General features: G+C 46.2%; 1 protein-coding gene across 1 annotated transcript in view; it reads left to right on the top strand.

Moving 5' to 3' along the window:
* The window catches only part of NAE1 (NEDD8 activating enzyme E1 subunit 1), a 107,801-nt gene that overhangs the window by 62,181 nt on the left and 31,418 nt on the right, over positions 1 to 14,202 (top strand). Inside the window, exons 9-11 of the mRNA XM_033941031.1 lie at positions 8,275 to 8,337; positions 12,587 to 12,650; positions 13,150 to 13,241. Of these exons, the coding sequence (XP_033796922.1) occupies positions 8,275 to 8,337; positions 12,587 to 12,650; positions 13,150 to 13,241 (219 nt within the window). The remainder of the gene's footprint in view (positions 1 to 8,274; positions 8,338 to 12,586; positions 12,651 to 13,149; positions 13,242 to 14,202) is intronic.

Below are 14,202 nucleotides of genomic sequence, written 5' to 3'. Positions count from 1 at the left end.
CCGGGGCTGGGTCATCAACTTCCAGACATGCTACCTGGAACCAACACAGTCCCTGGAATACCGTGATGGTAGTTGTGGTGGCCCACCTGAGGAAATCAGGAATACAGGTGCATCCTTACTTGAACAATTAGCCCGTCACTAGACAATGGAAAGACGGTAGTGGCAGAAGTAGTCCAGCTGTTGCAACTCCTGGGCTGGGACATCAACTTCTAGACATGCCACCTGGAACCGACACAGTCCCTGGAATACCTGGGCATTTGCTTTGACATAGCAAAAGGCTGTGTCTCCCTTCCAGAAGCACAACGAAAAGAGCTCATGCTTCAGTTCACAGAGATAGTGCCAACGGCATGGCACTATCTGCAGGGCGTGGGGTCAGTAGTTTCTACCATAGAGGTAGTCCTACGAGCAAGAGCATACTTGCGGCCTCTCCAGGACTCTCTGTTGTCCCGCTGGTGACCTCAGACGGATTCCTTGTAAAAGCCCCGTGTGTGGACAAGGGAAGTTCATGATAGCATAGACTGGTGGTTGAAACCTCAATCACTTTCCAGTGGAATGCCATTGCGAATTTCCTTGTGGATAATTCTAACAGATGCCAGCCTGTATAGCTGGGAAGCCCACTGCAAAGGGTATCCGGTTCAGGGATGATGGTCTCCAAGGCAAACAAAGTGGTCAATAAACAGGTTGGAGCTGAGGGCCATTTGGCTGGCGCTGCTAGCACTGGCAAGCTCTAAGAGGCTAGGTGGGTTGTTTCAGACAATACCACTGTGGTTGCTTATGTAAACAGGGAGGCACAATGAGTGCTTCCTTAAGACTGGAAGCTCAGCTGCTGTTCCAGTGGGCGGAGACACATTTATTAGCTCTGTTGGTGGCACATGTAGCAGGAGTGGACAGTATGCATGCAGATTTTCTCTGTAATCACACTTTGGATCCGGGAGAGTGGTTGCTTTTCCAGATAGTGAGACGCTGGGGATGTCAAACATTCAATTTGATGGCATCAGCAGCCAACAAGAAGGTCGGTCAGTTCTTCAGCTGCATTTTTGAGCCAGGCATCACTTGCATGGACGCGGTAGTGCAACTGTGGCCAGAGCAGGGATTGCTTTATGTGTTCTTTCCGTGGCCAATGATAGGCTGAGTTCTGAGAAGAATAAGCATGCACCTGGGTCTCGTAGTTCTGGTTGCCCCAGATTGGCTGAGGTGCCCATGGTTTGCAGATCTAGTGCATCTGCAGAGGGGTAGAGGTTTCAAGTTACTCTGTCATTGGATAATCTTCTCCCAGGGCCCAGTTGCCCTGGAGGATCTGGAGTGCTTTGGTCTTAAGGCATGGCTCTTGAGTGTAAAGAAGGGCTACTCGGAGATGGTAATTGCTACTCTCCTTAGATTGAGGTAGCAGACAACCCTATCATCTTATGCAAAGATCTGGAGGATATTTCAGGGCTGGTTCTCTCACAGAAGTGTGGTGCCTGTACATCAGGGGTAGGGAACTCCGGTCCTCGAGAGCCGTATTCCAGTCGGGTTTTCAGGATTTCCCCAATGAATATGCATTGAAAGCAGTGCAAATATGGCCTTAATAAATCAGAAAGTTTTAGATGGTTGCAATTGAAGCAGGCCATTCAGGCTGGGTTCCCTGAATGGAAAAATCTTAGCGAGCAATATAGTATGGAGTTCTTATGCTTTCAGGCGGACTTCCTGTGTCATCAGGCTGCCCAATAGTATAAATTATTAACTGGACTTATTAAAAAGAAACCAAACACTGGTCTGAGAGACATTTGGGGCATTGGGATTAAACATCAAATTTCTGTGTCTAAATGGACAAAAATTTGGACTTGGAGGTTGAGATGTACAATGTCAGCATCTATGAGACAAACATGGTTTTTTTCTGTTACATAGAGCGTTATGGACCCCTGTTCGGTTACAAAAATTGGATAGCTCTAAGTCTAATAGACGTTGGCATTGTCATCTCGAAGCAGGGACTTTAGAGCATTTATTGTTCTATTGTCCATTTATTATGACCTTTTGGAAATCAATTTGGGACCAAATTAATTGTTTATTAGACAATCCAGTGGTATTGTCATATGATACTGTGTTGTTTGGTATGGCAAAAAGTCAAATTTCTTCAAATAATAACAAATTATTACTTATAATGACCGGGGTTGCCATTCAACAAATTACATACAATTGGAAAAACTGGAGTAGACTAAATTATAATTTTTGGTGGAATTCCCTATGTCATATATATAAAATGGAAAGATATATTGCAATACAGTGAGGGTGTTTTAGAAAATTTCAAGATGTGTGGGAGCCATTAACAAAATATTGCAATGATTGAATGATTCTTTTCCCTTGATTTACAGGTTCAATTACGAGGGGGGAGGTTGTGATAGGACAGAGTACCGTATTTTCACATAGATAACGCGCACCCGTGTAAAACGCGCACACGGGTATAGCGCGCAGAAACCATGATTTTATGTACAAAAACTTTTGTATACCGCGCTCACGGGTATACCGCGCATGCTGCCCGACTGTCCTTTCGCCCGCCCCGACTCTCCTCTGGCCACCCCGACTCTCCTTTCGCCCTCCCCGACTCTCCGTGCGCTGTCCCGACTCTCCGTTTACCCGCCCTGCCCTGCCCCCCCCCCCCCGGCAGGACCACTCGCACCCCCACCCCGAAGGACCGCCGACTCCCCGACAATATCGGGCCAGAAGGGAGCCCATACCCTCCTGGCCACGGCGACCCCCTACCCCCACCCCGCACTACATTACGGGTAGGAGGGATCCCAGGCCCTCCTGCCCTCAACGCAAACCCCCCTCCCTCCAACGACCGCCCCCCCCCCAAGAACCTCCGACCGCCCCCCCAGCCGACCCGCGACCCCCCTGGCCGACCCCCACGACACCCCCACCCCCCTTCCCCGTACCTTTGGTAGTTGGCCGGACAGATGGGAGCCAAACCCGCCTGTCCGGCAGGCAGCCAACGACGGAATGAGGCCGGATTGGCCCATCCGTCCCAAAGCTCCGCCTACTGGTGGGGCCTAAGGCACGTGGGCCAATCAGAATAGGCCCTGGAGCCTTTGGTCCCACCTGGGGGCGCGGCCTGAGGCTCCAGGGCCTATTCTGATTGGCCCACGCGCCTTAGGCCCCACCAGTAGGCGGAGCTTTGGGACGGATGGGCCAATCCGGCCTCATTCCGTCGTTGGCTGCCTGCCGGACAGGCGGGTTTGGCTCCCGTCTGTCCGGCCAACTACCAAAGGTACGGGGAAGGGGGGTGGGGGTGTCGTGGGGGTCGGCCAGGTGGGTCGCGGGTCGGCTGGGGGGGCGGTCGGAGGTTCTTGGGGGGGGCGGTCGTTGGAGGGAGGGGGGTTTGCGTCGAGGGCAGGAGGGCCTGGGATCCCTCCTGCCCGTAATGTAGTGCGGGGTGGGGGTAGGGGGTCGCCGTGGCCAGGAGGGTTTGGGCTCCCTCCTGGCCCGATATTGTCGGGGAGTTGGGGAGTCGGCCGGGCAAGAGGGCTTGGGCTCCCTCTTGCTCCGATCGTGGGTGCGGGTGGGAGCGCGTGCGAGCGGTCGTTTGGGGTGGGGGTGCGAGCGGTCCTGCTGGGGGGGGTGAATATGGCGTCGGGCGGGGTGGGAACTATGTAGAAAAACTTTTGTATACCGCGCTCACGCGTATAACGCGCGAGGGGTATGCGCGGTAGGTAAAAACGCGTATAACGCGCGCGTTATATGCGTGAAAATACGGTACACTACCGGGTTTCAAGGAAGGATTGGATAAGTTCATGAAAGATAAGGGGATTGAGGGATACGTATAGAGGTAGAGATAGGTTATGATAGGGCATAGATAGAAGGACAAGGGGGCTTAATATGATTTAAACAAGGATCACCTTACAGGTCATGGACCTGATGGGCCGCCACGGGAGCGGACTGCTGGGCACGATGGACCTCTGGTCTGACCCAGCGGAGGCAACTTCTTATGTTCTTAATGTATATTGTACATTGTATTTGATTATATAATAGAAAGGGTTGGGGAGGGTGGGGGTTAATAGCATTTTATGTGTACTCTTGATGACTATTAAGTGATATATTTATGATCTATTTGTTATATTATATTGATGCACTTATTGTACGTTTAAAAATGAATAAAGAATTTAAAAAAAAGAAAGCAGTGCATGCAAATAGATCTCATGCATATTCATTGGGGAAATCCTGAAAACCCAACTGAAATACAGCTCTCGAGGACCAGAGTTCCCTATCCCTGCTGTACATGCTTCAATTTCAGTGGTTCTCAAATTCTTCCAAGAGGGTCTAAACAAGGATCTTGCAGTTGGTTCTCTTAAGGTGCAGATTGCAGGGTTTTCCTGCTTTAGGGCTGATATATCCAGATGTGACCAGATTCTTGAACAGAGCATTGTGGCTGTGCCCCTTCCAGCCCTTCCCTGAGTGGAATCTCAGTCTAGTCTTGGGGGCTTTCTGCAGAGCGCTGTACGAACATTTGGAGAAGGTGACCCTAATGGATTTCACAATCAAAACTGCCTTTTTAGTGGTGATTACCTTGGCAAGACAGGTCCCGGAGCTGCAGGTGTCCTGCAGAGAACCGTTTCTCTGAATTTTAGAGGCTGGAGTTTCGTTGCATAAAGTGCCTTTATTTTTGCCAAAGGTAGTATTGAGCTTTCATGTAAACCAGGAGGTACGGCTTCCAGGTTTGTCGAACATGACAGAAGATTGAAATTTCTGGATGTGAACAGCGCTTCTACGATATCTAAAGGTGACAAATGACTTAACTTTTCCGATCATCTGTTTGTCTTAATGAACAAGAGCCGATGGCATTCATTTCCAGATGGATTTGCATGGCCATTTCATCAGTTTGTATTGTCAGTGGAAAACAGTCTCCTGTTTCACTAAGAAATATGGGAGTCCTAAGCTCCAAAACTGTTGGTGCAGGTGGTGTTCAGGTAGATGGCTGGTTAGTTCCACCTTATGTTTACCACGTTAAATTGTTGTTGTATTTTTGGGTTCATTAAACGGTATCTTGAGCAGAATAGTCCAATTATTGGGGAAATCTCTCCGGTCCCTCCCTAGTTTACTTTTTTTCTTATAGGGCTATCTGCTTTGGTACAAACTAGAGCGAAGAAGCACAGCCCACAGGGTTGGGAGGCAGAGCAGAAAAAGTTGTTCCAGTGCAATAGGTGTGTCTCTACTAGAATGAAGATTATCAAGGCAAGAACCTAATCTATCATTACATACTTGTATTTAGGTTGTATGCTCGTGTAGAGATCCACATCATGCAGAGAGATTAAGGGGGCATGCAATCCCCCATTTTATGAAGGGAATAAACATATATGGGGAAAATATTTCCCCATTAGATTTTACACAAGCTCAAAGGCATGCACAGATTTTTAAAAAGTGTTTATTTCATCCAAGGTTTACACAAGGAATTAAACAAGTTATTCTTCTTAATTTCCTGTTATTTATTTCCACCTCCAAAATGAAGAAGTTTAAAAATGGCAGCCTCATTTATTGTTTGTATTTGTACATATAGGTTTGTGAAATGGGAAAACTACATGTGGAAGTGGTGTCACTTAAATGTGGAGGCTGTGGGTTCATGTATCTCTTGTTTTCCCCATGAGCATTTGTAAAATATAGAGCTTTTAGTAGAATACTAGGGCTGCATTTCGATTTAAAATTTTTAATTTCATAATTAAAGGCAGGATATAGCCAGGAGTCCAGTGGGGGTTACAGAGGGGGGATGGGGGGCCCACACATGTCATTTCCTCTCCTCGCATTAGACATGATACCTTTGTTGATAGGGATGTTGAAGCCTTGCCAGTCAGATCCATTCCAAAGTTCCTCCATGTGCTGCCTCAAGACTGAGGAAGTCAGTGAGGTGAATGCTTCCAGCCACTGATGCCGGTACTTCCCAAGCTTGCTCAGTTCATGGACGAACTGAGCATGCTTGTGGAGTGCAAGGCTCGGTGGCTGGAGGCATACAGCTAACTTCTCTCTCTCTCCCCCTTCCTCCCTCAGGTCCATATCTCTTTCTTCCCATTTTTCCTTCAGATATATTTATTTTGTTCCCTCTTCTGTGTATAGTCCAGGATTGAACCCCCTGTATCAGCACCCTTTATCTTTCCAAAGCCAATCTTTAGCCTTGCAGCCAGCGGCAGCACTATTAAAAGGCTGCCTGCGGCCTACACCAAGTCTTTCCTCTGACCCGCCCTCTTCTCAAAACAGAAAGTTACATCAGAAGAGGATGAGCTAGGTCAGAGGGAAGGCCAGGTGCTGGCTGCAAGCAGCTTTTCAATAGGGCTGCCACTGACTGCAGAGCCAAAGGATGCGGGGCTGCAGAGCCACGGTCGGGTCCAGGTGGGAAGGTGAAGAGAAAAAGAGTTGCTGGATTGTGCTGAGGGAGGAAAGCGGGCAGGCAGAAGAGCTGCATGTGATTATTAATCGCAATTATATGTTTTAATCGCTACTAACATGCAGCCCTATATTGCTGGAACTGAGCACAGCCCAACCTGAAAGACTCAATTTTGATGTCAATGTAAAATGGTCCGTTTTGGTTTTCAGAGGTTAGGACTCTGTGTGGCTAGAGCCAAATCCAGACATAAATTCCATGATCTGCCAACCCTCCACCCTTTCACCATCCTCCTTCAGCATTTATTGTGGAACTTATATCTTGGTCTCTTCTTCCAACTCATTTCTGTATATATATTCACTTATCAAATACCTCTATCAGGAAGACAGTTTTTATTTTCTACTAGCTGATGCCCCGGCGTTGCACGGGTATTTAATTATAGCAATAACACTGTAAATGGATTCAAATAAAGATACTTTATAGTGGTGAATGAAATTATTTTTTTACAGCTTTATAAAAAGTACAATATTCAAATTATAATGTGAAATATTTGACAAAATGAATACAATACAACTAACACAAAACTTGATTATAAACAACATTTTTAGTTTCACCTCCAGGAGCAAGAACATATAAATTCTTGGGTGAAGAGACCCCCAGAACATATCACCCCAGTTAGTGAGGGATCTGCATACCAACTTTCGTTCAAATCGGTCAAGCCGTTTTAGATTTACTGTGAGAATGGAAGCTGTTTACATTTTTTCCATTGACATGAATGGGTGAAATCTGATGTTCTGTTTGTAGCTCCGCCCACGTGTGCAGGTGGGCCGCGAGACCCCCAGGACATATCACCCCAGGTAGTTGGAATTACTGTGAGAATGGCAGCTTTTTACATTTTTTCCATTGACATGAATGGGTGAAATCTGATTTTCTGTTTGTAGCTCCGCCCATGTGTGCAGGTGGGCCGCGAGATCCCCAGAACATATCACCCCAGGTAGTGAGGGATCTGCATACCAAGTTTAGTTCAAATCGGTCAAGCCGTTTTTGAATTACTGTGAGAATGGCAGCGTTTTACTTTTTTTCCATTGACATGAATGGATGAAATCTGATGTTCTGTTTGTAGCTCCGCCCATGTGTGCAGGTGGGCCGCGAGACCCCCAGAACATATCACCCCAGGTAGTGAGGGATCTGCATACCAAGTTTCGTTCAAATTGGTCCCACAGCTTTTTACATTTTTTCCATTGGCTTGAATGGGTGAAATCAGATTTTCTGTTTGTAGCTCCGCCCACGTGTGCAGGTGGGCTGCGAGACCCCCAGAACATATCACCCCAGGTAGTGAGGGATCTGCATACCAATTTGCGTTCAAATCGGTCCCACAGCTTTTTACATTTTTTCCATTGACTTGAATGGGTGAAATATGATTTTCTGTTTGTAGCTCCGCCCACGTGTGCAGGTGGGCCGCGAGACCCCCAGAACATATCACCCCAGGTAGTGAGGGATCTGCATACCAAGTTTCGTTCAAATCGGTCCCACAGCTTTTTACATTTTTTCCATTGACATGAATGGGTGAAATCTGATTTTCTGTTTGTAGCTCCGCCCACGTGTGCAGGTGGGCCGCGAGACCCCCAGAACATATCATCCCAGGTAGTGAGGGATCTGCATACCAAGTTTCATTCAAATCGGTCAAGCCGTTTTTGCGTGATCGCGGCACATACACACATACATACCTCCGATTTTATATATATATAGATTACCATACATATCAATTCCCCAACCATATATATTAAAACTAAAATAAACCTAGAATTATACCCCAGGGTCACACCCCAATATCACAGAAACTGTCTCCTAACAGCTGGGTAATGGTGAAATTGCTGCCTTAATACAGTAATTGGAGTATCTTCCATCCACCTTCTTTGTCATATTTGCAGGATCACAGCCACACTCCATGGATCGTGGTTGTTGCAAAGTTTCTCGAAACATGGTACAATGAGGTATGTTGGGGTCAGAAATACAGTATCATTTATGTTCTGAGTATTCTATTATAAAAAAAATTACCTGACAAAACATGTTCTGGTGCAAAAGGTACAGTAGTCTTGAACATTTGGTCTATGTCCCTCTTTAATCGTGAGATTGCAGAAGGCATCCACTATCTTTTTTTTTGACTTTGCCCCTTCCCCAGTGGGCTGTTCTGTAGCTCTTCAGTCTTTCAGTGCAATAGGTAAGACATTCTAGACAGTAGGGTTATTTCCCTTTAGCCACATGGTTGTAGAAGGAATCTACTCTGGGTTTTTTCACTCTGCCTCTATAGTACTTCACAGTGCTGTTTAGCTCCTTCTACAGTTTCTTCCTTCTGCACTCATGGCTGTAGTTGTGTCTGTTCTGCTCTCCCCATTTTCTTATTTTTAATTTGATGTAATTTTGTTCCCCTTTCGGGTATTTAAGTGCTTGGAGCGATTTTGAAGTTCTGTCTGCTAGAACATTCACAGTCTCTAGTCTGTAGCTGACAGGCCGATCTCACTAGGTACCTGTTGGCCAACCTGCATAGTTTTCTCTGGATCTCAGGGCTGTCCCTATAGTGGTCTCACCTTCTGTTAGAAGGCTCAGTGGTGTCTTGCAGGGTGCCAGCTGTGTTGTTGTGCCTCCACCCTTTCAGGTGCGTATACGATGGTTCACAAGGGTGGAGGTATAATCAGACATTGGAGTCTGACTGGCAGTCCAAAGATCAGCTTTGTAGGAACATTCCTAGCTGGTAGGAGGGAGTGGGCATCCCTCCTGCCAATGTTCCATAATAGGTATGAGGGGAGGGGATGTCAGGCTTGGGGGAGGGGCCTCTCCTTGGAGGGCTGGTGGGAGGGAGAGAGAGGAATTAGGGATCTCCCTTATGGTTCAACTGATCACATCAAAGGAATCCCCAAACAGTTGAGCCAGCAGGACTTCCCAAATTGTGGTTTTAGATTGTCCTGCTGACTCAGATGATCAGGGATTCCTCTGCCATGATCAGCTGATGGCAGGCTGTGGCCTATTGTTGGGATCCCCTGACAAAGATAGGCACCAGAAATGTAGGCCAGGCTTACATTTCTGGCACCTGTGTTTTGCGAGAATCGTGCCTACATAGGCGCTTGAGGTGCAGTTCTCTAACTGGCGCTGTTGCTTGATTGACACACAATCAGTGGCAGCTTTTAACAAGACCACTGACATGGGCGCTGGTTAGAGAATCTGGGCCTTAATGTCTTTCTGGCCAAAACCACGCCTACTTTGACTTTAGGTGCTGCTAGATGCCTCTGTAGATGCAATTCCGGCGCCTGCATTTTTAAAAATAAGATTTTAATTGGTTTTAAATGCGGTCAATTACTGCACCGATTAAAGCCAATTAAACCAATTAAGTTAGTGGTAGGACGCCTACCACCACCTAACTTATGGCTCCATATCAAGAATCAGCCCCTTGTAGGGCAGCAGTGTGGTCTTGCACTCATTCAACAAGCATTACAAGCTAGATGTACAGTCTAATGGCAATGTGGTTTTGAGAGATACTGTTCTATAAGCAGCCTGGACTTCTTCCTACACAGGGTAAGAGAGCATGAGCACATCCCACTTGACTGGTTTGACAGGATGTTAAGGAAAATAAAATTTGAACTTACTGTTAATTTCCTTTCTGTGAATTTTGCATAAGAAGTTCAGAACCTGCCAGTAAGTCATAGGTAGTTGATATCTAGTATGATTTGTAACTTTCAAATGAATCTGTGGTCACTCAAAGATCTGAAAGGCCTGCCTGGGGATGCTCTATTCCTGGAGGAGGGGAACTGGCATGGAGGCTGGTGAGGGCCTGGGTATTTACAAGTTCCTTGAAACATGGGGTCCAGAGTAGAGAGTTGCACGGGGACTGAAATCCCACCCGTCCCCGTGAGGAATCCCTCTGTCCATATGAGGAATCCTCTCGGTCCCTGCCCTTCCCCACCTAAAAGTTACCTGTCCCCATAAAAAGCAGCAATTATTTCAGAAAGTTTTTATTTATTTATTTTTTTTTATAATCCATTTGCTGCACCGATTCCAATGGGTAGAATCAGAGACTACAAATCTCACACTACTTGGGGATGTAAGTGCTAAACCAGACCTGGCTATAAAGCCTCCTGCCTTAAACTGGATAACTTGCCATCTCTATTATAACTTTCTTTTCCTTCCCTTCCCCCTCAGCAGGCTCACGGTTACTACCTTAATCCGGGTCAACCAAAGAAGTTGATCCACTCCTAGTTTTTCCCATGGCATCAGTTATACCGCTCTGATTTTTACCATGCACGCCAGGGAGGCAAAACCAGGTCTTTTTAAGTGCCTGACTCCTGCCGAGCATCTTCACCACTGTGCCCAATAAAGGACCTATTTTACCCCGTTACGAGCTGCTAAGTGGGGGAGAAGATGGTCAGTCTGAGATCAATGTGATAACCGCCGCCCTCCCATAACGGACGCAGCATTCCAACCCTTCCCCTGCACGGGACTTACCTGGTCGAGAACACCGGGCTGCGAAGAGACACAAGCAAGCAGCATTCCAGTCTAGAGCTCATCACGTAGGCAGTAAGCTTAGCACAGGCACACATTGGTTCAGCTGCAGCACAATGGGTCAATCACAAACGACGTTAGAACTCTGAGTTTGCTTGTGATTGGCCTGTTGTGCTGCAGCTGAACCAATGTGTGCCTGTGTCTACGTGATGAGCTCCATACTTATGTGACATGCTGCTGATTCTTCAGGACTCGGATGGAGCTCAGCACAGCGCCAAACTGGAAATAAGGTAGGTCTCAAGTCAGGAAGATAGGAACCCCAGTTCCATCCCCATGGGAGTCCCGTTGACCTAGGGGGGGATCCCCGCAGGACCCGTGGGATTCCCGTGATCCCTGTTCCCGTGCAGACCTCTAGTCCAGAGAAGAAGTGGCATAGGGGGGAGGGCGCCCCAGGCGCCATCTTGGTGAGGGGTGCCGGCACCCTTCTGCCCCCCCGTGCTTGAGCCTTCCCTTCCCTGGCCCCTCGTACCTCTTTAAAATCTTCACCAGCGGGAGAAACTATTCTAGCCTATTGCTCATGCTGGCCTGGCTCCCTCTGAAATCATTTCCAGGTCGAGGGGCCAGGAAGTAACATCAGAGGGAAAGCTAGAGAGAACAGCAGCCCGAAAAAGCTACTCGCACTGTCGTGGGAAGAGAGAGTACAAGTGTGGTGGGGGAAGGTGCTTTGAGGAGGATGGCGGGGTTGGCGTGGAAGGAGCGAGGGATGGAGAGGAGAGCGGGAGGCACCACTGCCCGGGGTGCCTCCTACACGGGGGTGGGGGGGAGGTGTGGCGAGGAGGATGGCCCAGTTGGTGCAGAAGAAGTGGTGGGAGGAGAGGAGGGCGGGGGAGCACCACTGCCCCGGGCGCCTCCTCCCTTCACTTCGCCACTGCAGAGAAGGAGACTATTTTGAGAAAAAAATGTTGTTATGTTGTTAATATATGCTGATCACTGCCAGCTCAATTAGCCTGGATATTAAGTGCCGGTTCAACAGTAGCACTCAGAAATTACATGGCTATGGTCGATATTCAGTGCTGGACCTGCATAGCTAACTGGGCTAAGTTAGAACTAAATTTTGTATGGTCCTACAATTTGGTGAGCTAAGTATGCACCAGCACTTAATATTTTCCTGAACTTCTGATTCCACCCCAAAACCATTCTGGCACTAACCAGAGAGGACCACAGTGGTCAGAGCTGATACTCAACAGCACTGTCTAGTTCATTTATACTGAATATCAGCTCCCAACCCGCTTAAACCACACTAAATGTTAACCCTGTGGTTGTTAGCTTTGTCAGGAGGATACTGGCTATTCTGCTGTGCTGCACTTTCTTGCCTTCATTTGCTGGTACGGTGACATAATTCACTTGTATAATCTAGACCAGGGGTCTCAAAGTCCCTCCTTGAAGGCTGAAATCCAGTCGGGTTTTCAAGATTTCCCCAATGAATATACATGATATCTTTGTGCATGCACTGCTTTCAGTGCATATTAATTGGGGAAATCCTGAAAACCCAACTGGATTGCGGCCCTCAAGAAGGGACTTTGAGATCTCTGATCTAGACTATCAGGATTCAAGGAAAGAAAATTAATAGTAAGTCCAAATTTCATCATGGGAACCTTTATTGGAGAATCTAGCAATGAAATGCAGATAAGTATAGAGCAATCAGTTTGGAATTTGAATTGACAGTTCTGGTTCTAATTTTATATTTAGAACAATGGGCAAATACCTAAAAGCTACAAGGAGAAAGAAGCCTTTCGAGATTTCATTAGAAGAGGTAAGATATGCATGTCTGAATTCATGTTTCAACAGGATGCTTTTTATTGTTAAATGTATTTTATTGAGCTCAACAAATGAGAAAACAGAAGGATAATGTAAGACAGAACAAGCTCACATTATTATCGTCAGAAAAACAACCCCCCCACCAGTTCACCCATATAACCCCCAACCCCAAGCTCAAATCCCTGATAGGGCCCCAATACCTGGTGCCCCAAAGGAGCAAACCAGACACAAGTAATAAGATATAGTCCAACAAATAAGACAAGCCCATAAGAAAGGCAAATACCAACCAATCCCTACCCCTATTACTCACCCCCCAACCACCCCCGGTCCTCCTTCAGGTCCACCCCAAGGTACCAATCAAGATAGAGATAAATAAATTTCAGGATGCTTTTTATTAGAGACTATGGTTCCCACAAATAAACAGTTTGTTTGTTTATTTATTTATTTAAAAAAAAAGATTTATAGTCTACATTATCTGTTCCTCTTCCAATCAGGAATTTTAACGAAAGAAAATGGAGTGCCAGAAGATGAGGAGAATTTTGAGGAAGCAATTAAAAATGTCAACACCTCTTTGACTGCCACGAAGGTAGATTGCAAGTTTGTTTGTTTGTTTGTTTTTAGAATAAAAGTGACATGGTGATCTTAAAATTTTTACCTTGTAGTTTTTGGAAGTGATGTGCTCTGGCTGGAATACCTTGGAGAGCAGATGCTAGGGGTAAACATTTCCTCTGCATTGCTATTTGACAGTGACTTCAAAATATGGCTTGTGAAAGGAAATACTGTAATTATGTTTTTTGAAAATGTCTGTGAGCCACTAGCATTGTACTCTGTCTATATTTTGCACTATATTTGTCTATTTTTCTATAGTTGTTACTGAGGTGACATTGCATATTTTAAAGTCATTAGTCGACCTCTTTGAAAAAAAAAAAGACTATAAATGATGATTAACATTTTTTGTGCATACAGTGTGCTTTGTGTTTTTTTAATTTTGTGGTTACCATTATGTATTAATAAGATTATATTGTGTGTATATGAAAAATGGATGGAAGAAATTGCATTTCAATTAGTATTATTATGGGGGTGGGGTCGGGGCAGAGACTGGGGTGGAGCTTGGGTGGGGGTACTCGGTTGATATTTGTTAGATTTAGGGCAGGGGTCTCAAAGTCCCTCCTTGAGGGCCGCAATCCAGTTGGGTTTTCAGGATTTCCCCAATGAATATGCATGAGATCTATGTGCATGCACTGCTTTCAATGCATATTCATTGGGGAAATCCTGAAAACCCGACTGGATTGCGGCCCTCAAGGAGGGACTTTGAGATCCCTGACTTAGGGGGTACTTGGCTTCAGGAAGTTGAGAAACACTGGTATATTCTACTCACTAGGATATGTCAGAGCAAGTTTTCTAAGGTAAGCATTGTGATTGCTGGCAGGAAAAAGCAACCCTGGCCCATTAAAAGAAGTGGCTTTACTTATTTATATAGTCCAACACCAATTAAAAAACATCCAATGCAGTTAACAATAAAATCACAAATAAAATATTATAAGAAC

The sequence above is a fragment of the Geotrypetes seraphini genome, chromosome 4, assembly GCF_902459505.1.
Source record: "Geotrypetes seraphini chromosome 4, aGeoSer1.1, whole genome shotgun sequence".
NCBI lineage: Eukaryota > Metazoa > Chordata > Amphibia > Gymnophiona > Dermophiidae > Geotrypetes > Geotrypetes seraphini.
Note: the sequence above shows the minus strand (reverse complement) of the source record. Positions and strands in the feature narration are given on the sequence as shown.